Source organism: Heteronotia binoei, chromosome 1 (genome assembly GCF_032191835.1).
Source record: "Heteronotia binoei isolate CCM8104 ecotype False Entrance Well chromosome 1, APGP_CSIRO_Hbin_v1, whole genome shotgun sequence".
NCBI classification, from domain to species: Eukaryota; Metazoa; Chordata; class Lepidosauria; order Squamata; family Gekkonidae; genus Heteronotia; species Heteronotia binoei.
This window is the reverse complement of record NC_083223.1, coordinates 221,727,897-221,751,297: the sequence shown is the minus strand read 5'-3', so window position 1 is coordinate 221,751,297 and position 23,401 is coordinate 221,727,897. Positions and strand designations below refer to the sequence as shown.

Genomic DNA, 23,401 nt, shown 5'->3' with positions numbered 1-23,401 from the left:
TGGAGAAGACCCTGATGCTAGGAAAGACAGAAGGCAAAAGAAGGGGACAGCGAAAGATGAGATGGCTGGACAGCATTACTGATGTAACTAACACAAATTTCAGCAGACTTCGGAGGATGGTAGAAGACAGGAGGGCCTGGAGTGATTTTGTCCATGGGGTCGTAAAAAGTCTGACTCGACTGTGCGACTGAACAACAACATAACTAGTATGCGTTACAGGGGCTCATCTTATTGCTGTGTATAGTGAAAAAGACCTTTGTCAGTGACCCAATTTAAGCAGCAATGCCTACATTTAAAGTCATGTTGACTTCTTTAATATGACTGTGGTTATATTTATTTATTTGGATATTTAAACTCTCCTTTCTGTAGTGCTGTTGCGGTGCCCTGAAATAAGGAAGATTGTTTGAGAGGGTTAAATTTTGAGATTAAGTGATTTTTTTTCCTTAAAAAAGGGGGGGGGGCATTTGGCTGATCTGATTCCAAGACTTCATCAGCCTAGTTCATGAAGAGTTTTCTTCTCCCCCCGCCCCCATCCTTCAGTGATCCATTCCGTTTTGTACCCCTGGGTCATTCTGCTGATAGAACTTAAGCGGTCCTGCCTACCTCAAACGGAGCCAGATCATCTCTCTCCCCTTCTGTCCTTTGAGGAGGAAAGGAACCTGAGATTATCTCCTCTGTCCCTCTTGCATCTACTTTATCTAATTCCTGTTCTTCTGACTAAAAAAAGGTAAAGGTAGTCCCCTGTGCAAGCACCAGTTGTTTTCAACTCTGGGGTGACGTTGCTTTCACAGACTTTTTAAGGGGTGGTTTGCCATTGCCTTCTCTAGTCATCTACACTTTCCGCACAGCAAGCTGGGTACTCATTTTACCAACCTCGCTGTCTGGCATCTACCTTGGGCTTAGGGAGCACAGTTGCCACCTTGAGGCCAGTGAGGTGAAGTGCTGAGAGACTCTCATTGTTTGAAGGATTTCTGAGTAGGACTTTCTGTTGGACATGGTAAACACAGGGAGGCCAGTGGTTGCCTAGCAAAGAGCCCAGAACACACAGAGGTGGGGCTATCTGAGAACAAAGGCAGTTCTTCTGATAATTTCCTCCTTCCCTTTCTCAATTCCTTGCTCCTCTGGCTAGTGTGATCTTTTACCAGTGGGATCACGTGAGCCCAGGCTGCCTTGTTTGCTTTATATCTGCAGCATTAGGTGCTGCTGAGCAGACTGCTCCGGCTGCTGTTATGAGGTAAGCATCTCTTGCTGAAGTCTGTGGATTGAGCCATGGATCTAGGGCACTTTGGGGAGCATTTTGCAGGGCTGCCTGCAGTGTGTGTGTGTGTGGGGGTGGAATAGTGTGAGCGGCTATATTGTTGCTGTGCATTTTCAAAAAGATTGAGCCAATGCAGCAAAGCAGCAGAAATTGGATTCCTAGTTTAGCTTCAAGTTCATATGTAAAGTGGTAGTTTCTTTTCTCCCCTTGCCAGTCTGGCAGGCTCCATAAACCCTAATTCTCATTGCATGTGCATTGCATAGGAAGGATTATATAGTACATTCCAGGTGTTATATCATGTGTGAATTCTGGCATACAGGAGGGAAAGGGGCACAATACTTGTGTAAAAGTCTTGAATAGGAAGTTTGTTGCTACAAAACCTGTTTGCTAGTACAAAGCAATTATTTGTCTCTTTACTTTCTCCATTTGTTTGTTCCTGACATTGTCCTTGGTTTTAGAGAGCCAGTATCCCTGTTTTCACATGTGGTGCTGGACCTAGGATTTGACCATCAAGGTTGCATTTTGTTGTCTAGAGATAATTTTTCTATAGAAGAGAGAGAAAAGTAATGTAAATGCTTCCTTTCTGTGACTATACTGTAATTATGTGACTATTCCTAGCTGGATCTCTGTGACCTCCAAGCAGGAGGTGTGCTCACTTCAGTTTCTCCCATGCTCTTAAATGACAGCTAAATCGGCTTTCTTGGTTCCCAAGACCGTGGGGGCGGTGGGAGAATGGCAGCTTTGACTTAACTGTCTTTTACTTATGTGTTCTGCTGCTGCTGTGTCCTAACACATCATTTCTTTTCCTGGATCATTGTGGGAATTTTCTCCTCTCTTTAGGAAATAAGGCAAGGGATCTGAAGCTGATGGTCCATAGTTGTGGTTTCTTGGGATATTTCCTATACAAATAATGAGACTATGCTCTCTGGTAACTCTGCCATTTCTCTGTCCTGCCTTAGGTGAGGTTTTAGCTGAAAGATTATGTCCACAATGGTATACCCCAGGGAAGAGAAGATGGATAAACTGAGCCAGGAGGAGATAATCTCCAACACCAAACTTGTGATGCAGGGGCTAGAAGCGCTGAAGAATGAACACAATTCGATCTTGCACAGCCTGCTGGAAACCATCAAGTGTCTGAAGAAGGATGAGGAAGCCAACCTGGTGCACGAGAAAGCCAATCTGCTACGCAAGTCAGTGGAAATGATTGAGCTGGGACTTGGAGAAGCTCAGGTGAGTGAGCTGTGGTCCTTTGGGGTGTACCTTTTAATAAATACAGAACACTCATAAATAAACACTGGAATACAGTGCCTAGGATGGCTGTGGAAATGTACCCCTTGCTGGCATTTCCAAAAGAAGTTTCATTGTGCAGACCTGACACACTTGCTTTTGGTATAGGTGAGGCTGTGTATAGTCTGCACAAGAACAGAGCAAATTGCAGATTTTGGTATCAAGCCTAGAACAAAGCTTTCACTTTTCTTTCTTTTTTTGGAAGGTATAATGACCTGACCTCCAAAGGCAGGATGTTTAGTGCATCAAATTCAGAGAGCTGGGAGTTTAAAGGTTTAATTCCTCATTAAGAAGCAAAGTTTGATTGACAGGGTGCTATGTTCACCACCCTCTCTCTTTGATTCGTCAGTGCCAGCTGAGGAGAGCTTTAAGAGCAGCTGAGTGCTGAGGAAAAAGGCCTTTTTTGTCTTGTTCCATCTCTGGTGTGTCAAAAGCCAGACAGGTGGAGTTAGTGTGTCTGTCAGAGGGAAACAGACAAGTTCACTTGTGAAATGAAGGGACACAACTCCTTGCCTTTACTGTGTAACGTCAAATCTAGGGAAAGTTCCAAATAAGAACTTTAGTCTAAGCATCAGCCAAGCTTTAAACCACTGAGTCAAGAACTGAGGGTCAGTTTTGGCAGGAGGGATTGGTTAATAGTACTAGATTGGAACTGCCAAACAGAAAAGGAATATCGCTCCTAGGAAAAGGAGACTATTTCCTTCTCAGTTATTCAGTGGGTTCAACACCAAAGGGACCCCTAAAGCTAAAGGTAGTCCCCTTGTGCAAGCACCAGTCGTTTCCAACTCTGGGGTGACGTCACATCATGACGTTTTCACAGCAGACTTTTATTGGGGTGGTTTGCCATTGCCTTCCCATGTCATCTACACTTTACCCTCAGCAAACTGGGTACTCATTTTACTAACCTCAGAAGGATGGAAGGCCTTGAGCCGGCTACCTGAACCCAGCTTCCTCTGGGATCAAACTCAGGTCATGAGCAGAACTTGGACTGCAATACTTTAGCTTACCACTCTGTGCCATGGGGCTTCTAGAAGGGACCCCTGGAGTAGGTGAAAAAGGAAACAGACTTAGACTCCTCTAGAGTCAAAGAAAAAGCTGTAATCTCACTGGGAGGAGAATAAGTACAGGAAGAAAGGACTAATCTCTAGGAAACTAAGGTAGTTATATGAATCTTTATTAAGACTCATTGTTACTGTTAAAAAACCTCCAAGACAAACCAATTTCTCACTGTTAAGGACTGAATTTATAAGAAACTAAATTTCAACAATACCTTGTTGCTAGTTCAGAATATCATTATTTGTACATATAACAAAATTTACCTCAGTTTTCTCATCCCCTAATATATTCCTAATCCAGCTGTGCCTGTTTAATTAAATCATAATTTCTATTTGAATTTTACTTTGCGTCAAGTGCAGTTTACAAAATAAATAACAGTTGGGTTCCTGCTTATCTACAATAAATGTCTGGTCTGGGGAAAAGGCCAAATATCTTTCTCTATTACAAGGTGGGACATGCAGAAAGTCATAAACTGTTTATTACCACATGTTACGAAGGGGCTGCTCAGACAGAGTGGGGAGCAAAGTTTTGGCAGGAAAATCTGCCTTGCAGAATAAGAAGAAGCAGGGGTCCGTCATAGTAGGCAATTTTCTAGCCCATAGCTGCAAGAATAGGCTTGAAAATGTGCAATGTCAGATAAAATCACTGCAAACAGAGAAGAACTCTATAGCATTTATTGAGTAGATGGGGCTTTGATACCTTGCATTAGTTCTCTGCTCAACCCTTTGGTTTGCAGAAGTGAAATGTATTATGCCAAATAAACAATGTATGCAAATATATTTAATTTTAATAATCTGTTTTTCCAGATGAATTTAATGGGTAACCTTAGTGCAGAGTTTTAATGCATTCAGCAGAATGTACAGTTATGAACATGCAACCCCACTGGGCAAGTAATTGCATCTGCAGGTTTGTTTAGCATGGTTATGAAGAAAAAGAGCACCAGATCAATGTTGTTTTTCTCATCACTTCTCCTTATCTCCTCCCATCCCAGCTTCCTGGTCTGAGGTGACTACTAGAAGAAGATATGGTGTGCAAAACTGTAAGGTAGTTCAGAGCCCTTTGTCATCTCTTTGACACATTTTCAGTCCATATCTTGCCTGATGTGGCCGCCTCACACTAAAATGAAGTTATTTCCAACTTAGTGCCCTGTCCCACTTCCCTCTTCTTCAGAGGCCACAGAAGCCGCAACTCTATTTCCCCTTGACAAAAAAAGAGGTGAATTCATGAGGCACCTCAGGTTTGGTGAGATACATTTGGACCATTCTGCTGAACTCTAGCATTTTATCCTCTAGCTTGAGACAGGGTATTAAAATAGGCAAGTCCATTAAGACTTCATATAGTGACCACTCTTGTAGTAGTCCTCAGAATTCCTTGTGCTAGTTTCCTAGCACAAAGAATTCTGAGGACTACAACATTGGAAGACTTCAGCCTGGCTGGGGTGGAGCTTCCTGCGCTCAGTGACAAAGAAACTGCCTCTCAGATAGGACCTGAGGTCACCAAGCCTGGTGATCCAGCTCTCATTGATTCTTTTGGATTAGGTGATGATGGCTCTGTCAAACCACCTGAATGCAGTGGAGTCAGAGAAGCAGAAATTGCGGGCTCAAGTGCGGAGACTGTGCCAAGAGAACCAGTGGCTACGGGATGAACTGGCTAACACCCAGCAGAAGCTACAGCGCAGTGAACAAACAGTGGCACAACTCGAGGAAGAAAAGAAGCATCTGGAGTTCATGAACCAGCTGAAGAAATATGATGAGGATGTATCCCCATCGGTGAGGATCCAAACTCAGGGTTGCCTCTATCTGTGCCTTGCTCCACCTACAAAACACTAGTGACAGTGAGCTTTCTAAGAGTGCTCCGCTCATTTGATGTGGAATGTGTCTAATGTGGAACTGGATGGTATAGATCACTCCAGCTACAGTGGGTGCCACCTACATCTAAAGTTGAGTTGGTGGTTTCTTTGTAGCTGAGGAGGGCACTGTGTGGCCTTGCTGGGGGTCAGAACTCTCCCTGCTTAAATAAATATTAATAATTTGTGCTGCTTTTTAATATTTTTAATAGTTGTTGTCTTTCCATCTGTTGGTTAGGAGGAGAAGGAAGGTGACTCCACAAAGGATTCCCTGGATGATTTGTTTCCAAACGAAGAAGAAGATCAGGGCCAAGGCCGTAGGTTGCATTCCTTTCCTTGGGAACTTGGATGGTGGGAAGGATAGCAGTATAAGGGCTGCCTGGGTCAACTTTATTAGTTGAACACTGTTTTCATAAAGTACTCCAGCTGATTTGAAAAAAGGAGAAGCAAATCCGCCCAGCTAATTCTATATGGGGGAGCCACAGCATGGAATTGCAAGCTCCCTCTTCTTTCCTTCTTAACGTGACCTATCTTTGCAGTGCCGCACCAACACAGCAGCGCAGTAGTGGCTGCCCAGCAAGGTGGCTATGAGATCCCAGCACGCCTCCGGACACTCCATAACTTGGTGATCCAGTATGCTTCACAAGGGCGCTACGAGGTAGCTGTGCCTCTTTGTAAGCAAGCTCTAGAAGACCTAGAGAAGACTTCAGGCCATGATCACCCTGATGTGGCCACAATGCTGAATATTCTGGCTTTAGTATATAGGTGAGAGCAGGGCCCTTGTTGCTTACTGGGGTGGCAAATATTTAATATGAAGGGTGCTGAAACCAAGCTGGTTTGGTTTTTCTCATTGTGTAAAGATAAAGGTCCTGTTTTTGAGTAGGGAGGTGGAATGGGAAAGAGGTTGTACTGAGAGAGCCACATACTGGACTTTGTTCTGGAGAGTTGGGAGGAAGACATGAAGTGCAGCATGTGCTCTCTCTTTTGGTTCCATGTAGTTTGAGTCTCTTGTCATTCCAGTATTGCATGTTCTCTGTGCCTTACTTTATACTTCAGGGATCAGAACAAATACAAAGAGGCAGCTCACCTGCTGAATGATGCGCTATCTATTCGGGAGAAGACACTTGGCAAGGATCACCCTGCAGTAAGTATCGATTCTCCTTCTGAGCAGGTGGGAATCATAAAGTAGTCATGTGGGCAGCAGACCTATTACAAAATCATACAAAATAACAGCCAAGGGTCAACTGATCTAAAAGAGTGTCATGTGACCCTGTCAGTTGACCTACAGAAGCATTGTTGTGGGTACTGGTGGGTTGAGTCATGGCTGGGGGAAATGATAGTAAAAAAGAGGAATGTGTTTTGTAAAAGTTTGTCAGGACAGGAAGGCATTTTGACTCTGGCTGCTTGGCTTTAAGTCAGGCAGTGAGGGAGATGCAGTGAAATAAACAGGTTTCTGAGACTCTCTTACTACACAGCTTTGAAGTCAAAAGGTGAGACTTCTAGGGGGGACATGTTAAGCAAAACGCACAGGGGAAAGAAAGAGTGAAGGGATTCTTTAAGATCTCCCTGTGACAAAGTGAATAGGATAAGGGCCCTAAAGGGTTAGGGACTATAGACTATATCGCTGTGTATAGTTCATACTATCTATTTCTGTAACTAGATTCTTATGCAGTTTTTGCATTGTTTAATGTGTCATATTAATACTTATGCTTTGCTTCACCATTGTTTCTGATTTCTGGTTTGTTCCAGTTTTCTAAAAGTCAGATTCTATTGTATTGTCTATTGGATGTCCCATTGTGCTGATGGTATTAGGCTATTCTGTATAATCTGCCTTGGGTCCTAGTGAGAAAGGTGGACTATAAATAATGTAAATAAATAAATATTTCCCTACAGCCCTCCTTCACAGGCAGTCACTTGGACAACAGGGCTACAAGGAAGCCCAAGCATGATGTGCTGGTGGGTTGGAGTATATTGAACCCGGAAAATATATCGGTATTTCCCAATATTCTTGAATCCCAATACCAGATTTGGTGAATATTCAGGACTGCTGATTTTTTCCAGCTTCATTATGCCCTGTGGAGACCATTATAGACAATGGTCCCCATAGGATATAATAGAGGATTGATCTGGAGGTATCTGGGGCTCTGTGGAGGCTGTTTTTTAGAGGCAGAAGCACAAAATTTGCAGAATAACTGTTGGAGCCTCTCCTAAAAAAAATGTTTCAAAAAGTTTGGATCAGGGGACCCAGTTCTTTGGGCCCCAGAAGAAGGTGCCCCAATCCTCCATAGTTTCCAGTGGAGGGGAGAAAGCATTTAAAGGGAACACAGTCCCTTTAAATGCCTTTTGCAAGCTGCAACTGAATGCCAAGGTCATTTAAAGGTCTCACAGTCCCTTTAAATGTCTTCAAGATGTGGCTTCACCCAGAAGGTGCTTAAAGGGATTGCAACACTTTTTAATGCCAGCTATGCAGTAGCCCTGAAAAATCCCAAATATTTTCAAGATTTTTCAGGCTTGGCTGTATCAGATAGCAGGATAAATATCCCTGCTGATATCTGAATGAAAAAAAATAAACTGAATACACACCCCTATTCTTGACTTCTTCTATCAGTGTTCCTAATATATCTACTACTGCCTTCCTACAGATGGCATAGCTGATATTGTGTGCTGTGGTGTGTCTGCAAACAAACTCTTTGGTCCAACTAGATTCCTATCCAGTAGCACCTTAGAGACTGAAAAGTTTTTTTGAGCCTATGAGGTTTGACTCTCAGAAGCTCATACCCCAAAAAATCTTGTCGGGCTCTAAGGTGCTACTGGAATGAAATTGAGCTGTTCTACTGCAGACCAAAGCCTGCCCTCTGAAATTCTTGTGGTGCTTTCCCTAGCAGAGGCTGTAATGCAGTGATGTTTCAATGAATGTTACTCAGATACCTAGCCCACTGGTCCTGCTTTCTTTTCTGCTCACCTTTGTTCTTATTCGGCTCTAATATAGGAGTGCTTATATTCTGCAGGTGGCAGCAACCCTGAACAACTTGGCTGTTCTCTATGGCAAAAGGGGGAAGTACAAGGAGGCAGAACCATTATGCAAGCGAGCACTGGAGATCCGTGAAAAGGTATCTTGGAGGAGGAAGGGCCAAGGCACTTGGGCATTTAAGAGCAGGCCTCTATGGCACCTCCTTGCATCATTAATCTTAACTCGTCACCTACTTCCTGAATGCAGGGGAATGCCTCTGGAGAGGCATGCAGAGGGAGGAAGATATATATATTTGAGTTCTGATGATATTCTAAAGTCCCTTTTCTCCAACAATGTGAAGATTCAGTTGTAGCCTCTTTCCTTGTAGTTGGCTTTCTCTGTCTTTTGCTGCTTCTTCAGGTTCTAGGCAGAGATCATCCAGATGTGGCCAAACAGTTGAACAATCTGGCACTACTGTGCCAGAATCAGGGCAAATATGAAGAAGTAGAATATTACTATCGGCGGGCACTGGAAATCTATGAATCTCGCCTGGGACCTGATGATCCAAATGTTGCCAAAACGAAGAACAACCTGGTAGGTCCACTGAGTGATAGCAGGGTCTTATGGAGGTATCTTGAGAAAAGAACAATGTCTCAGGATTGGTGGTGGAGGCACAGTCAGTGCTACATTTTAAGATGCTTTTTCCACATTCTCTATGTCAGGCCTCCTGCTATCTGAAACAAGGCAAATACAAGGATGCAGAGGTCCTCTACAAAGAGATTCTCACCCGAGCCCATGTGAAGGAATTTGGTTCTGTCGATGGTATGTAGGGAAAAAAAGATCAAAGAGGGAGGGGAATAGGTGGCACCTGTCTAAAGGGAGGGCTGAATTTCAGAACCCTGAAAACATGGGAAGTTGGATCTCACTCCTCAGTCCTGCCATTTATGATGATGATTATATTTAGTGTAGAAAGCCATCAGGCCCTTTGGTCTGATTTATCTGCCCCTCCAAACAGAAAAAAAGCCACATGCTGTACACAGCACAAGTACTACCTACTTTCTTCATGGCCTACTTAAATAAATTACTTGACAGTTAGCATCCTTCACAAAAATCACTGCATGTAGCATAGGGGAATTGTTCCTTGGAATGATCATTGTGTGCGGGGTTTTTTTTGTCTTTTTTGCCTGCAGATGAACACAAGCCTATATGGATGCATGCAGAAGAAAGAGAGGAGATGAGCAAGGTGAGCACAATAAATTGGTTCTGAAGGATACTGTCACATAGCAAGGATGTGCCACATGTTTGACCTTATAAATTTCACATATACTGTACTGGAGAACCTACAGCATCCTCTCTTTGCCATAGGGTGTCTGAGATTATGGCATCTGTCTGCTAACAGTTGCAGAGGAGCACTGAATAGTTAAAGCAGCAGCCTTTTGTAAGGGGGTGGAGGGAGTAGCTGTTCACTTGTGGGGTGGGATGTAAGAATCAAATGCTGGAGTAATTTTCTCTGGAAGGAGTTGGTGTGTTTTTCCAGTGCCTGCATGTTTTCTCTTTGCTTATAGTGTACTCCTTAGGACGTACTGGACAGTGAAAGATGGAGGAATCGCAGCAGGTTTCTGAGCCACTGATATTTCCAGAATCAGGGAGACTTTAAAAAATATATATGCCGAGCCTCACTGTTTGCTCATTTGGAAGTCTGTTTGGTAAATCAAGACAATCAAATAAAGAGAATGGGAAGAAGCTTCAGTCTTCTGCACTATCACCTCTTCCCTGAGCACCTTCTGCTTCAGGCCTTCCAATTCTAGAAAAGCCAATTATTTGACCCCAGCGCTGGGAAGAGCCCAGGATATGAGCAAAATTCCTCTTGTTAGAGCTTCAAGAAGCACAAGGCCCTTAGGAGAAGGGTTTCTGCCTCTAGCATGGTGAACCATGGTCCCTGGCGTTTCAGAAAACCTACAATGCAAGGTATAGGGCAGGAACTTGATTTGCTTTTGACCTATTTTCGACTGAGCTGTTGGACACAGCTTGATGCTCCCTCATGTAGAGCGGTTCACAGATAGGGCATATAAAGGCTTCCTCTGGCAGAAGCAGTTTACTCCTTCTGTCTCAATACCATTTTTAGAAATCTGAGCTAATATCTGACACATTTAATGAGTATCTCTGCTTCCCAGACATGTAATGGACCACAATGTATCTTAAAACTGCAGGCTGCCAATTCCTTCGTTATTGGATCATGGCCAGGCTCCCTAAATTGCCTCCTGCAGGACACATTGTTTAGGAGTGTGTGTCAGGTGCAGCTGAGGATGCTTAGGGTGAGCCATCAAGTCTGCTTTAATTCATGCCCATGAGGGCAAGGCATAGAATCTCTTGCTGAATGTTCTGGAAATCATGTCAGAGATGAATGTTTCTCTCTGCTGCCTTCAAGCTGGTGAATAACTCTGCAGTCAGGAAATCATTTGACATTGATATGGAAAACTTAATGGGAGTAGTGCTCCCCTGTATGTGACCACCAGGCTACTGAATGTTGATGCTTGCTCTGTTCCCACCTGGATTATGGGCTGCGAGGAACCAGCTGGTTACCACTTGGCTTGAATGAGAATTTTTCTATGTAGCCATGAGCTGAAATTGGCTGTTTCCTAGACTAGAGTCCTTATGCTGGTGCTTATAATAGTGAGTTGGGTCCCTGTTATGCCAATAAAGGCTTTTGGAGTTGGAATTGGAGCTGGGTCCCTGCCTTTCTGAGGTGTAGTACTGTTTGGGGGTTTTTACTAGAAGACATTGGCATTCTTCAGCTTTATTATCTTGGATATTTTTTGTTTCTACCAAGTTTTTTTTCCCCCACTGGTTTCCTTTCTTCTCATGTGGGGGTGGGGGAACCCTGCAAGGTTTTGTTCTCACAGCACCTTTTTCACAGATACCACTGAACATTTAAACCTTGTGTAATGCCTGATTTGAATTCTGGAAGTGAGCTTCATCCAGGAAGCTACTGGGAAGAGTTTTTATTCCTGAATGTGAGACCACAACAACCTGCTCCCACCTTTTTTCTGCAAGTGTCTACTAGTGGAAGTATCTTCCTTTGCTGGAGAGTGCCTGCCTCATCTCCCTAATGACTTTGCACCTATGGACACTGGGAAGAGAGGCTGAAAGAAGGTGGGGCATAAGACTTGAATCCCTCCACATCTGCCATTAGTTCTCCTCTTTACTTCAGCTGCTTCAAGATTTAAGTCCATCACCAAAGTCCAACCTGTGCTTGAGGCTGAAATTGTATTTTGTCCTGCCATATGCCTATGAACTTTCAAAGATCTACCGCTGTGGGGAAAGTTACAGCTAGTGTATCTGTTGCAAGCATTTGTTTTGACTGTGCAAGGCCTCCTGCTGGATAATATTTGGGAGGGGGGGGGAGCTACAGGCAGACTAAGAGCTCAGAGTTGCATATACCATTGCAGGAATTAATAACAATTCTTTTGGTTAGTTCAGTAAAATTATTACTTTATCAGAGGTGGAGAAGCAGTTGCTTAAAGCTGTCAGATTAGTTAAGGGTTCAACAGAAATATGAATGGGGAACTTGTTATTGACTGATAAGCTAGATCAGCTTTTTAAAAACACAGAAATGAAACAGGTCTTTCCAGAATGACAAAACAGGGACTTTTTCAACGAATGGAGAAGAATGAGGCCATATGTTGCTGGAATAAGGAACTCCTCCCCGTTCTACTCTCTGACTTGTAATGTATTTGATTCCAGAGGCCAGGCTTCTATTCCTTACCATGTTGTCATTGACTGGTATGCTTGGTTTCTCATTTCTGTCTTGTGCTATTAAAAGGCATAAAACCCACCTGGCTAGAGAGCTGCTTTTTGTTTTCTCAGCATATTATCTGAACAGTTTAGCTTCAGAAAGAGTGAATTGCCATTTAGTCACCTTCCTATGAATGGGCTTGGAATTGTGTAACACATTTATGGCTTGTGGTAGATGCCAGATAATGGAAGGTGAGGGGAATAAACAGGATATGATGGCTGACATCCCTCTTGTCATCAAAACTGAAGGGATGAGAAGAAGAACTGGATTGCTCCATTAGGTTCTGCTGAGTAGAAACTTTTGGAGTTCAAAATCAGTGAGTGACCCACAGGAACAGAATTCTGCAGGACTGAAAGATGGTTCCTATCATCCAAAAGCATCTAGGTACCAGCTCTCTTTGAGAGCCAGCGTGGTATGGTGGTTAAGAGTGGTGGACTCTAATCTGGAGAACTAAGTTTGATTGCCCACTCCTCCACATGAAGCCTGCTTGGGGGGCCAGGCATAGTTCTCTCCGAACTCTCTCAGCTCCATCTACCTTACAAGGTGGCTGCTGTGGGGAGAGGAAGGAAAGGAGATCATAATCCGTTTTGAGACTTTAGGGTAGAGAAAATCAGAGTATAAAAAACTTGCTTTTCTTTTCTAAGATTATAGCACAAAGTCCACAGGAGAACTGTCCTTCAACCAGCGAAAAGGTTTGGGTTGTGGTCCTATTTACTTCATTTATAGCCTGCCTTTTTCACTGAGATTCATGGATTACAAAATAAAGAAAAACAACTCACTCAGACAGCAGGGGACATCCACTAACAATGCTATAGGACTAGAATTGCCAAAATTAGGGAAACAATGTAAACAAAAAAAAAAATATCCCTTTAAGGCAATGACATACCATAAACAATAATTTGTCTGAACTTTTGAGAGTAAGCCAATGGAATAAATGGCATTTATTCCCAGGCAAATATAGATAAGCCTGCAGTTTATGAATAATTTTTCTTAGATCTCAGTTTGCAGCTGGACTGGGAACATGCAGTTACTGGAGGCCTTCCTGATTTTTGAGAGGAACTGCAGAGTGAATGGAGCACTAAGAAAGCCTGAGTTCCTGCGCAACTTCAAACCATGACACTGCTCCGTTTAAAGAACAGTTTGTCAATCCCTTTTTATCATCCTGACCTGGAAATACCCTGGAAGGTTTATACTTAAGTTGTCTGCTGATCTGTGTGTCCTTTGCACAGGGTAAAACGCAGGGTCTTCCTTTAAAGTGCATTGCTCCAACTGGATAAAGGGGTGAACCATACCACCAAGCCAATATGTAACGTAGCTTCATATTTATGAGGAAATGGGACCGGATATAATATGGATATAATACGGATATGGATATAATAAATTTATTATGTTTGAGATCCAGTAGAGCATTGTGACAAAGCTATTGGCTCTATAAGAGGCCTGAAGATATTGTTTGGCTACACGAGCACTTGGCCATCTAGTGTTCCACTAGGTCACTGTATTCATACTGTGATTGTGCAGAAGATCCTTGGTGGCTGTATTTGGACTGAACTGAGTATCCTTTGCTGGGCAGAAGCTGAATTTCTTATCCAAATCAAAGTCCCAGGGAAGGTGACAATAACTGAAATACATATAACCATAGATATAAAATATAACATGTTTAAAACTTCCATTTCTAATTAGCAGTTCAGCATCTAGGCAGCCTGTTTTGTACAAATAAATGAAGCCATTTTCATTTGAATGAGTCCATTCTGGATTACTAACCCAGGTAACCTTGGTCTTCCAACACAGTATTGCAGCCTTGGATTTGTCTGTCTCTCCCACCTTATTAGTAATACCTTGTAGGCATTAATATATTTCAATTCATTCAGTACTATCCTTGGGTCTTTACCAGCTTAGATTTCCCCCAGATTTCAGAGCTGTAGGGAAACTGACTGGCAGAGGAGCACCTATGAAAGAATTTTAATCAGGAAAATATTTGAAGCCTAGGGAACTAATGACTGAATCAGATTCTTGTATGTTGGCTATCTGCCCAAGAGAATATGGAGGGAACAATAACCGGCCAGCAACTGGGCACAATTCCAAGGGGAAGCTATTGCTACAGAGGAGTTTGTTCCAGGAATGGGGAGGCAGGGGTGGCATGCATAGGATAAAATGTTGGAGCTTGACTTTTAGTTGCTAGTCATTTCAACCCATAAATACTGTGCTAAGAAGCTTAATCATTTGTTTCCCTGAGGATTTTAGACCCTATTAATAATTAATCTCCAACAAACTTTTTGTACAATGTCTTTGTGCACTGCATTTTGTAGGCATAGGATGTTCATGCATTTGCTCATGTTCATTTGCAAGCGTGTTTTATGTGTGTGTCTGGTTCACCCTTAAGCCTTAGAATTCAAAAATATCAGCAGTGACGCTAGCAGCTCCTGTATCCAAACCAGATATGCAGTCGTGATCCATTTTTGTATGCTGAAACATGGGCAATTATCCATTTATGATGTATTTTGCAGTTTGCTTGTTCTAAGCTCAAAACCTAATGTAGCAGAGGTTCTATTCTGCAGTTACTATGCTTTTGATGTGTAAGCGTGTAATAAACAAATGCGCTGACTGTTCTTTGTAAACTTGGGGCTGAAACCGTCACCTTCTGGTATCTTAGTAGCTCTGCCTTCTTAATCACCCTGGGTGCAAATTAATTTTGCCAATATCAACATGTCACTCTCCTGCATTGTGTTTAGGATTAACTGGTGTGGATGTGTTTGGGAGAGCAGAGGTAGAACTTGCCCTGTAGGTTCTCCTCAGGTGAGAATCAAGACCTTTTCTGTATCAATTCCAAGTGGACGGATATCTTCACTGGGAAACTTTTCAGTTTCATCCCTCTGTCCTGCTCTCTGGGGAGTCATTTCCAGGCTTTACACTTGCTGGCAAGATAGCCCAGATGAGTTTTCACACCTACACACTTCAGTGAAACCACTTTTTTCCCTGTCTAAGAGTACAGACATTGACTTAAATAGATTTTCTGCCCATCCTTTGTCCTGGAGATGCCAGCTAACCTCAATGCATGGTCCTATGTTAATCCTAGTACTAATCAAAGAATGCAGTAAGTACCTGTGCAGAACAGGTGTTTGGAATCAGTAATGGGCTAGTTGAGAGCTAACTGAAGATCAATCTTGACAAAATAGAGAAGCTATTGAGGGGGGGTGGGATTACTAGGCCAAGGAGATGGATTTCTGCCTAAACTGACAGTGTTACACTCCCTCTGAATGATCAGATATGCTGACTGGGGATGCTTTTAGAACCAACTTTATTTTGGGCTCTAAACACTTTTATGGAGAACCAGCTGTACCTTTCTTGGAAAGGACTTACTTTGCCACAATTATACATGCTCTGGTCATGTCAAACATACAGTCATCTGATGTACTGCTTATAGGCATCCTTTGGAAAATTACTGAAAGTTCTTAATTGGCTTCTGGTTTTGTTCTTGAATGCAATTAAAAGACTTGGTTTGATCTGATAAAACTTTAAAGAGTTTGGGGCTAGAGTATCAGAAAGACCACCTATTCCCATGTGGACCTGCAAGCTTAGAGGTCTTTTTTGAGGTCAACTTATCATTGGAGATGAGATGGGTGATGAAACTCCCAGCCTAGAAAGATCCACCTAGCACTTTGTTAACATCCAAGCACCAAGCAAAGTCCACTCAGTTTTCTAATGTCTTTGGCTGATTTCCTAGTTTCACTCTGCTTTAGTTGTCCTGTAACTAGTTGTCTTGTCTTCATTGAAGGCTTGTCATGTTTGTGTTTTGGTTTAATATTGCTGGTTTTGGTTAAATATTGTAATACATGTATTGTTTACTTCATAAACTGGAATTTAGCATATTTTGGAAAACTGGAATAGATATATTCCATACAAAGAGGCTGCAAGGCAACATCTACATTTCTATTACATGTTAGTGTTCAGTCAGAAAGGCTCATTCTAACTGTGGCCTGCAAAGTGCTGATGGTTTGGCTGCCCTAACAGATCTTCTCTTTGTCCTCTTCTTCTCCAGGGCAAACACAGAGACAACACCCCTTATGCAGAGTATGGTGGCTGGTACAAAGCATGTAAAGTTAGCAGGTAAGTTCTGAAATTTCCCTATGGGCCTCAACCCCCCCTTCATACCTTCTGTAGACCTTTATTTCTTCTTTGAAAACCCACATTTGAACACAAAGGAAATTAATGTCTGAAGATGATCCTAAATGTGTGGATGGGGGTCAAAACAAAAGGAGCAGTGGAAATGAAAGTGGAATGTAAAAGGCATAACAGAGGCAAGAGAGTTGGAGAGCGGATGAAAGCAGTGTCTCAAAAGGTCCAATCTGCTTCCTGCTTCTGCTGACATCACCACTGCTGTTTAGGGTTGCCAGGTCTGTGTTGAAAAATACTTGGAGACTTTGGGGGTGGAGCCTGGAGAAGGTGGGGTTTGGGGAGGTGACGGGGTCTTAGCATGGTACAATGCTATAGAGTCTACCCTTCAAAGCAGCCATTTTCTTCAGAGGAGCTGATCTCTGCCAGCTGTAAAAGCAAATCTCCAGGCCCCACCTGGAGGCTAGCAGCCCTATATGCTGTTGCTCCATGGCCCATATTGAGCAAGGGCGAAATGGAACAAGGCCATCATGGCAAGTGGCAAATACAGTTTCCTTATGGAACATCTTGTATCATTCCAGAATCATTCTGTATGTTAGCAGTAGCTGGACTAAGTTGCCCTGGCGTGACAGGAGGCAAGAGGCGTACACAGAGGGACAGGGACTCAACTGTTCAGGGTATTGCAACAGTAGGCAAGGATACAGTAACTTCAATTACTATGCTTTCTTTTACATCTCTCAGCCCCACTGTGAACACTACCCTGCGGAACCTGGGGGCATTATACAGGCGTCAAGGCAAACTGGAAGCTGCAGAAACTTTGGAAGAGTGTGCTGTGCGGTCACGGAGACAGGTAAATCCCATGCTACACAGGACTCCTTTTGGTGGAAGGAGGATACAGAAGTTGTATGTGTCTGTGTTTTTCTGCTTACATTTTATTTATCGGAATTATTCAAATTGTATTTTATTAACTTTTATAGGGCTGTGCTAGGGTTAGACTCCCAGATCTAATCTTTTGTTTTCTCTAGAGAAAAACAGTGATGTTGGGGCCAGAAATAGTGAAATTCCTATTCCTGCTGGAAAGTTGATCCTGTTGTTTTCTATTTCATTTAGAGGTCTACTAGAGACTGGCAAATTGAGCAGAGATGGCCTATGGGACATTTCCATGGTGCTGTTGATGGTGTAAGGGTCAACATTTCTGTGATTAGCGAGAAAATAAAACATCTGTCTTTGTGTCTAGCCAGTTGGAGTGCAATCAACCTGCAGACATCTTTGCCCTGACTTTGATAGGACTACTCATCATATTTATTTATTATGTATTTATTTTTATATCTAATTTTTATCCCCAGTGGTGGACCCAAAGCAGATTATAACATTGTTCTTCCCTCCTCTATTTTTATCCACACAGCAAAAACGCTGTAAAGTAGGGTAGACTAAGAGTGCTGGCCCAAGATCACCCAGCATGCTTGCCTGATACAGCAGGGATTTTATTTTGATTTATAATGTGATTCACACCTAACCGTTCTATCTGTGCTCCTCCTTTTTCTCCTTACGTTGAGAATTTACATTTAAAAGCTTTGGCAAAAGTCACACCAAGCTTCCCTGCCTTGGCTCCCCCCACCCCTTCTAATTTTCACCGTAAGAAGAATTATCAGTATGATTTTCCTCCACATATATGTCTGAATAAATGAGTTATAATTCATGAAAACTCATACTGAAATGCAGGCCTCAGATTCAGTGGACGCTCACAGGAGTGCAGCTCCTGAACTTTTCTGAGAGTTCCACCTCCTCCTTCTGAGAGTTCCACCTCCTTGTCCATTGAATAGTATTGCAGCCACATAACAATCCCTGGATGAGCTCCACCACCTATTTTTCTACAAAACGACCCCTGCTGAAATGAATGTTGGTCATCTTTAAGGTGTCACTGGACTTTTTACTCTTCCAAATCCTTGCCCAGTGCTAGATCATGCTGGCTGTCTTCAGAGCACCTAGAGACATAAGAGAAAAGGGGCTGAGGAATGCTGTGATTTCCTTCCTCCCCCCTTTCTACGGATGAAGTGTGCTTGGAGCACATGAAAGCTTATGTTCTGAATAAAACTATGTTGGTCTTAAAGGTACACTTGATTCCTACTTTGTTCTACTGCTTCAGACCAACATGGTTGCCCACTTGGATCTATCTACTGCCATTTATATTTGGGTACTCTTGCTCTGTCAGTGCCTCTCCTGGTGTTGCCAGGAGGTGAGCAGGGCTGAGTGTGCCTCTCAATAGCATCATACAAGTGCAAGATCTGAAGCTATCTACAGAATTCAGCATTATATAAATGTTGGGTTTAAAGATTTTTTTAAACCCCTTACGGCCATGAAGTTGCATGGGCACTGTCTGGTGAAATGGCTAAAGACTGTGGAATGAAGAAGTGGAAGATTTATTGCCCTACATAGATCAAAGCCTTGTTAATCTTATCCTGTTAATCTGGTCCATCCCCATAAGTAGCAGAAGTAAAACGTGTGCATATTTGATGTGCATAATTTATACAAGCTGCAGAATATAGTTTTCCTGGTGTAGAATTTTTGGGCTGGCTAGATACAGTTTTCTTTGTGCAGAATATATATGCGTCCTGTGGAGGTTGGCCACAAAAGACTGTTTGCCTTGCACTCCAGTTCTAGATAACTTGGAGAGGATCTGAGCTTTCCTAGCTGAAGTTGAGCCTTGACAGTTTCCTCTCCTGCTTTTGACCCCTTGCAGGGAATTGACCCCATTAACCAGACCAAGGTGGTAGAGATTCTGAAAGAGGGTGACAGCTCTGAAAGGAGGAGGAGCCGAGACAGCCTGGGAGGCAACGTCAAATACGAGAGTGCCACAGATGGTAGCGAGGAAGTGAGTATGGGCGTGGAATGGAATGGGGTAAGTACAAGTCCACCATCAAGAGCTCAACCCAGCCAAGAGAGGCAAAGGGCAGCAGTCTCTTTTGAGCTGTCTTTTCAAATGCTGCCCCCTGCCAACTCGGGGGACTGATGGCCTGTCTTGGCATGTCCACCTTCATTCATCCTCTGCATGCTCCCTGACCACTCTCTTATTGCCAGCTAGACAGATCCAGGAAGGGGGGAGCTCTTTAATTCTCCCCATTCACTCAGAGCAGCTGAGCGCTTGCCTTCAGAAAAGAAATTACAACTTTGACTAATCCCAGCCACCTTGGTCTTCTCTACTAATATTGCCACAGTGCTTCTGTCCCTTGTCTGTTGCAGGGAGGGTAGAGAATGTTGCTTCCCCTTGCAGGAGGAGATAGTCTTGTTCTAGCAAGAAGTACCCAGAGTGCTTTGGCTCTGCTCTGGAGCACAGCAGCTACTTGAGAGGCTCTCTCTGTGTTGGTGTGCATGTGGTGCCTGAAGGATGTATCTGGAGGCGGTAGAGAGTATGTGTGAAGACTGTGCGTCTTTCTCTAGATCGCAAGAACATATGTGTACAACTTTTTCTTTTTGCATTTGTGGGTTGGTGAAGCAACATATTGGTTAGAAATAATGTCTTCCTATACTCTTACCAATTCCTGACTGGTCCTTTTCAGCTTGGTTTCCATACAGCAGTGCCTTGCCTTGGGCAGTGTGAGCTTTGAGCTAGGTGGGCTTGAAACATTTCTCTCTGGTCTGGAACAAGTCTCAAGAGATTTCAGTCCTTGGAAAAGCTTCTTGGCTTTCTTCTTTTGACCATAGTGCAGATGAGTAATGTGTGAATGGAGTGGTAATGAACATGTCTCTGATGGGACAGCATGCTGAATTTCTTTCTGATTTCTTGGAGGTGGATTCTGAGGTTTACTCCCTCCTGTTTTGTTCCATTATGCAAGAACTTTCTCTTCCTCTCTGCCCCCCAACTTCAGCCCCCTAGGGAGGCAGTGCATGTAATCTTAGCTTAAGGAAGGAGTGTAAGAGAGCAATATATGGAGTGTAAGACAGCAGACATAAACATAAGTAGGTTTCTTTGGGATCATTCACAGGATGTAGCTAGCAGCTAGGAATCTGTCCTAAATTAAGGATGGGGGAGAATATTGGCCATTTTTTCCTATGACTTGATTGCATTAACATGCACTTGCTCCATCTCTCATTAATTCTTCACACTCAGTTCTGCTGTTTGCTTGCCTGCATGCGCTTACTCCATTCCCCATCCACCCTCAGCAACTTGCCATGACAGCCAATCAGCACCACGGGAGGTCTTGCAATCTTGATTGTGGATTGTACCTAACAGGCAGCAAGTGAAATAACCTACAAAGGAGAGCATACCCCCTGGAGAACTAGGAAACAGGGGCATATTCCCTAAAGTCTGTATTTCCTCAAAGAATGATGCATCCCTCTCCAAGTGAAGAATAACAGTAATAGTTAAATTGCAGTTGCAGTGAATTCTTCACTTGTAGTGCAAATCCAGCTTTGCAGTTTGCATTATGTGCATCCAATCCAATAAGATGGATGCTGGATCAATCCTGCCTCTTCCCTCATGCTCCAGATGGACTGCCCACCTTTTTTTAAAAAACAAATTATGTGTGTGTGTCTGTTTGTGTGTCTGAATCTGTATTCATTCTTCACACACATACCCCACCCCAAAATCCACTAATATTTTAAAAACAGTTGCCAAACTGCTGAAGGGATTATAGGGAGAGAAGTTCCATGGGCACTGTCTAATAGAGCCATAAAGCAGCTATAAAACTTTTACAACTATTTTTCCAAAGTTTGCCCTGGGACAAAAATAAAAGTGCCCATTTTATGTTATGTGGAGGAGCGAATCTCAAATTATGCCCCTTCCTCTTCTTTTTAAATGTGTCTCATGCGAGTGTCACATGCAAACTCTTACTACTAAGAGAGAGAACCTAGCTCTTCATGTGGAGCTGTTCAGCTTCACTGTCCACTTGTGTCTACATATTGTTCTCCACTGTTGGAGGTGGCCTTTGACTCAGTGTAGAGGTCAGTATTTCTGGTAATGGTTTCCACTGGCATTACTTCTGTTCAATGTGTAGGTAGTACAATGCCTGCATGCTTAGGAATCCTTCTGCTGCACTCTTGTAGGGACTCTTTCCTTCTTGGATAGCATGTTGTTCTTTATTTTCAAGGTTGTGGAGTTACCACAGTCATAGGTCTACTAGAACTTCCTGCTGAAGTACTAATGGACACATGACTGTAGTATCTATCTCCAGTACCCGTGTTGGATAGGGGTTCTGCAGTAACATGGCCTTGGGGCATAAAAGAAGAGTACAAAGAAATTGCTCCAAAAGAGAGCTGAAGTTTGCAGCTATCCTAAACTTTGAAAGATAATGCCAGACGTTAAAAAAAAAAAACCCAATAAGACATTGGGTTGCCAAGTGAGCTGGCTGCTTGACAGCTTACCCTAGTCCAATGATTTACAAAGCATGACATCTTATCAGGGTTTCTTTAAAAAGATAAATGGCAGCATTCCCATCACTAATAGCCACCTTCTAAAACTGTCACTAAACAATGATGAGGCCTGGCAGGCATCCTTCATGAACTGGAAGTGACCCTAGAATACTTTCCAGAATTCTCTGCAATGATCTGTTGGCAGGTGAATCAATATAGAAAAGGTTCCTTGAAACTGGAAAGATGGAAAGAACTACATTTCATTCCATCTTCATTCCAGGCACCCTTAAATCTCATTTTACATCTTGTCTGTTACAGCACTTTTCCCACAAAATCATGTTCAGGGCTTAACTACATGGCCAAGATGCAATTCAGCTTGGCCATTCCTTAGGCTTTGAATGTAGTATAAAGCTTCAGAAGCTATTTCCCCCCTTGTTGTTTTTTGAACATAAGAACATAAGAGAAGCCATGTTGGATCAGGCCAATGGCCCATCCAGTCCAACACTCTGTGTCACACAGTGGCCAAAAAAAAAATTTATATATACACACACACACACACACACTGTGGCTAATAGCCACTGATGGACCTCTGCTCCATATTTTTATCCAATCCCCTCTTGAAGCTGGCTATGCTTGTAGCCGCCACCACCTCCTGTGGCAGTGAATTCCACATTTTGGAACTTCTATGAATCTATACACTTCATAGGTATAAAGCTCTCAAGAAACCATCACAGCTTTTGTTTCCACAGGTGCTCTGGATTTGATCTGAGCATTCAGGGGGAGGGGAGCATGCAACAGGAATAGGAAAGCAAAGACAATACCAGGCTAGGTGCCCAAAAGAAGAGTACAAAGAAGAAGAGTACTCTTTCCTTAAGGTAGCTTATTATTTCAATGAGCGACTCCTGTCTACTGTTGCAGTCATTCAACTTAGCTCAGCATGGCCTTGCTACATCTATTGATGCTTTGTCCAGGAAGGAACATGTTATCCCTTCTCTCCCATTTGTTTGCACCTTAATGCTCTCTGTTTAGGCGGCATTGACCCAGGCTGAATTTTTCACTTCCTGGAAGAGGGATGATCGCAGAGTTTTTAGTCATTTTCAGCACTGGAGAGACCTACATTGTTTCTCTGATTATGCCCTCTGTAGTCTCCTGTGTAAAAGTCACCCTCTAAGTAGAAAAAAACCTTACAGAGCAGAAATTACATAGGCTAGAGTGGCGTGTTAGGGTCTTTGGTTTTGTTTTAACTTGCAGGAACACAAAGAAGTATTCAGAAATGGCATTTTCCTCCTCCTAGCAGGAAGCAGTACACTTTACCACCTAGCAGGTTTCCAACACATCGTTTTGCTACCTGTGCAGTGCTGCAAACCTAGAAGCCATTCTGCATGTTACTTAGAATGAGATAGTCAGATCCTAGACCATACTGCTAGCTTACTTAAAGCAGGGAACATTGGCTGTCGCCGTGTTGCACCCCAGGACTGTCCCAAGATGCTTAGTGATCCAGCATGGCTAAACAAAGCCTCTACCTCAAATGTTTCCAAGCCTCCTTTATCCAGCCACATGTTCCCCCTCACAACCTTTTAAAAAGGACTCCATCCAATGTCAAAAGATAACTGTGTGAGTGTGTGTTTGTGTGTCCACCCCTCTGGAGTTGACTGTCCTCCACACCTGAACCTTTCTCCCTGCCCTTCATCAGAATTATCATGCATCCTCACTACGGCCTTGTAAATTGTGTCTTTCTCCTCTGTG

At 43.0% G+C, this 23,401-nt stretch overlaps 1 protein-coding gene across 4 annotated transcripts in view; it reads left to right on the top strand.

The window, feature by feature from the left end:
• Positions 1-23,401, top strand: part of KLC4 (kinesin light chain 4) — a 75,048-nt gene that overhangs the window by 40,648 nt on the left and 10,999 nt on the right. For 3 of the 4 annotated variants that reach the window (XM_060247985.1, XM_060247979.1, XM_060247992.1), the window contains exons 2-13: positions 2,218-2,488; positions 5,140-5,370; positions 5,686-5,764; positions 5,987-6,212; positions 6,504-6,591; positions 8,456-8,557; positions 8,818-8,991; positions 9,120-9,219; positions 9,588-9,640; positions 16,233-16,300; positions 17,048-17,156; positions 19,047-19,205. In XM_060247985.1, coding sequence (XP_060103968.1) covers positions 2,240-2,488; positions 5,140-5,370; positions 5,686-5,764; positions 5,987-6,212; positions 6,504-6,591; positions 8,456-8,557; positions 8,818-8,991; positions 9,120-9,219; positions 9,588-9,640; positions 16,233-16,300; positions 17,048-17,156; positions 19,047-19,205 — 1,638 coding nt within the window. In that variant the 5' untranslated portion in view covers positions 2,218-2,239. Of the gene's footprint in view, positions 1-1,152; positions 1,235-2,217; positions 2,489-5,139; positions 5,371-5,685; positions 5,765-5,986; positions 6,213-6,503; positions 6,592-8,455; positions 8,558-8,817; positions 8,992-9,119; positions 9,220-9,587; positions 9,641-16,232; positions 16,301-17,047; positions 17,157-19,046; positions 19,206-23,401 lie in introns of those variants that run through there. The other variant, XM_060247995.1, reaches the window with a different exon arrangement.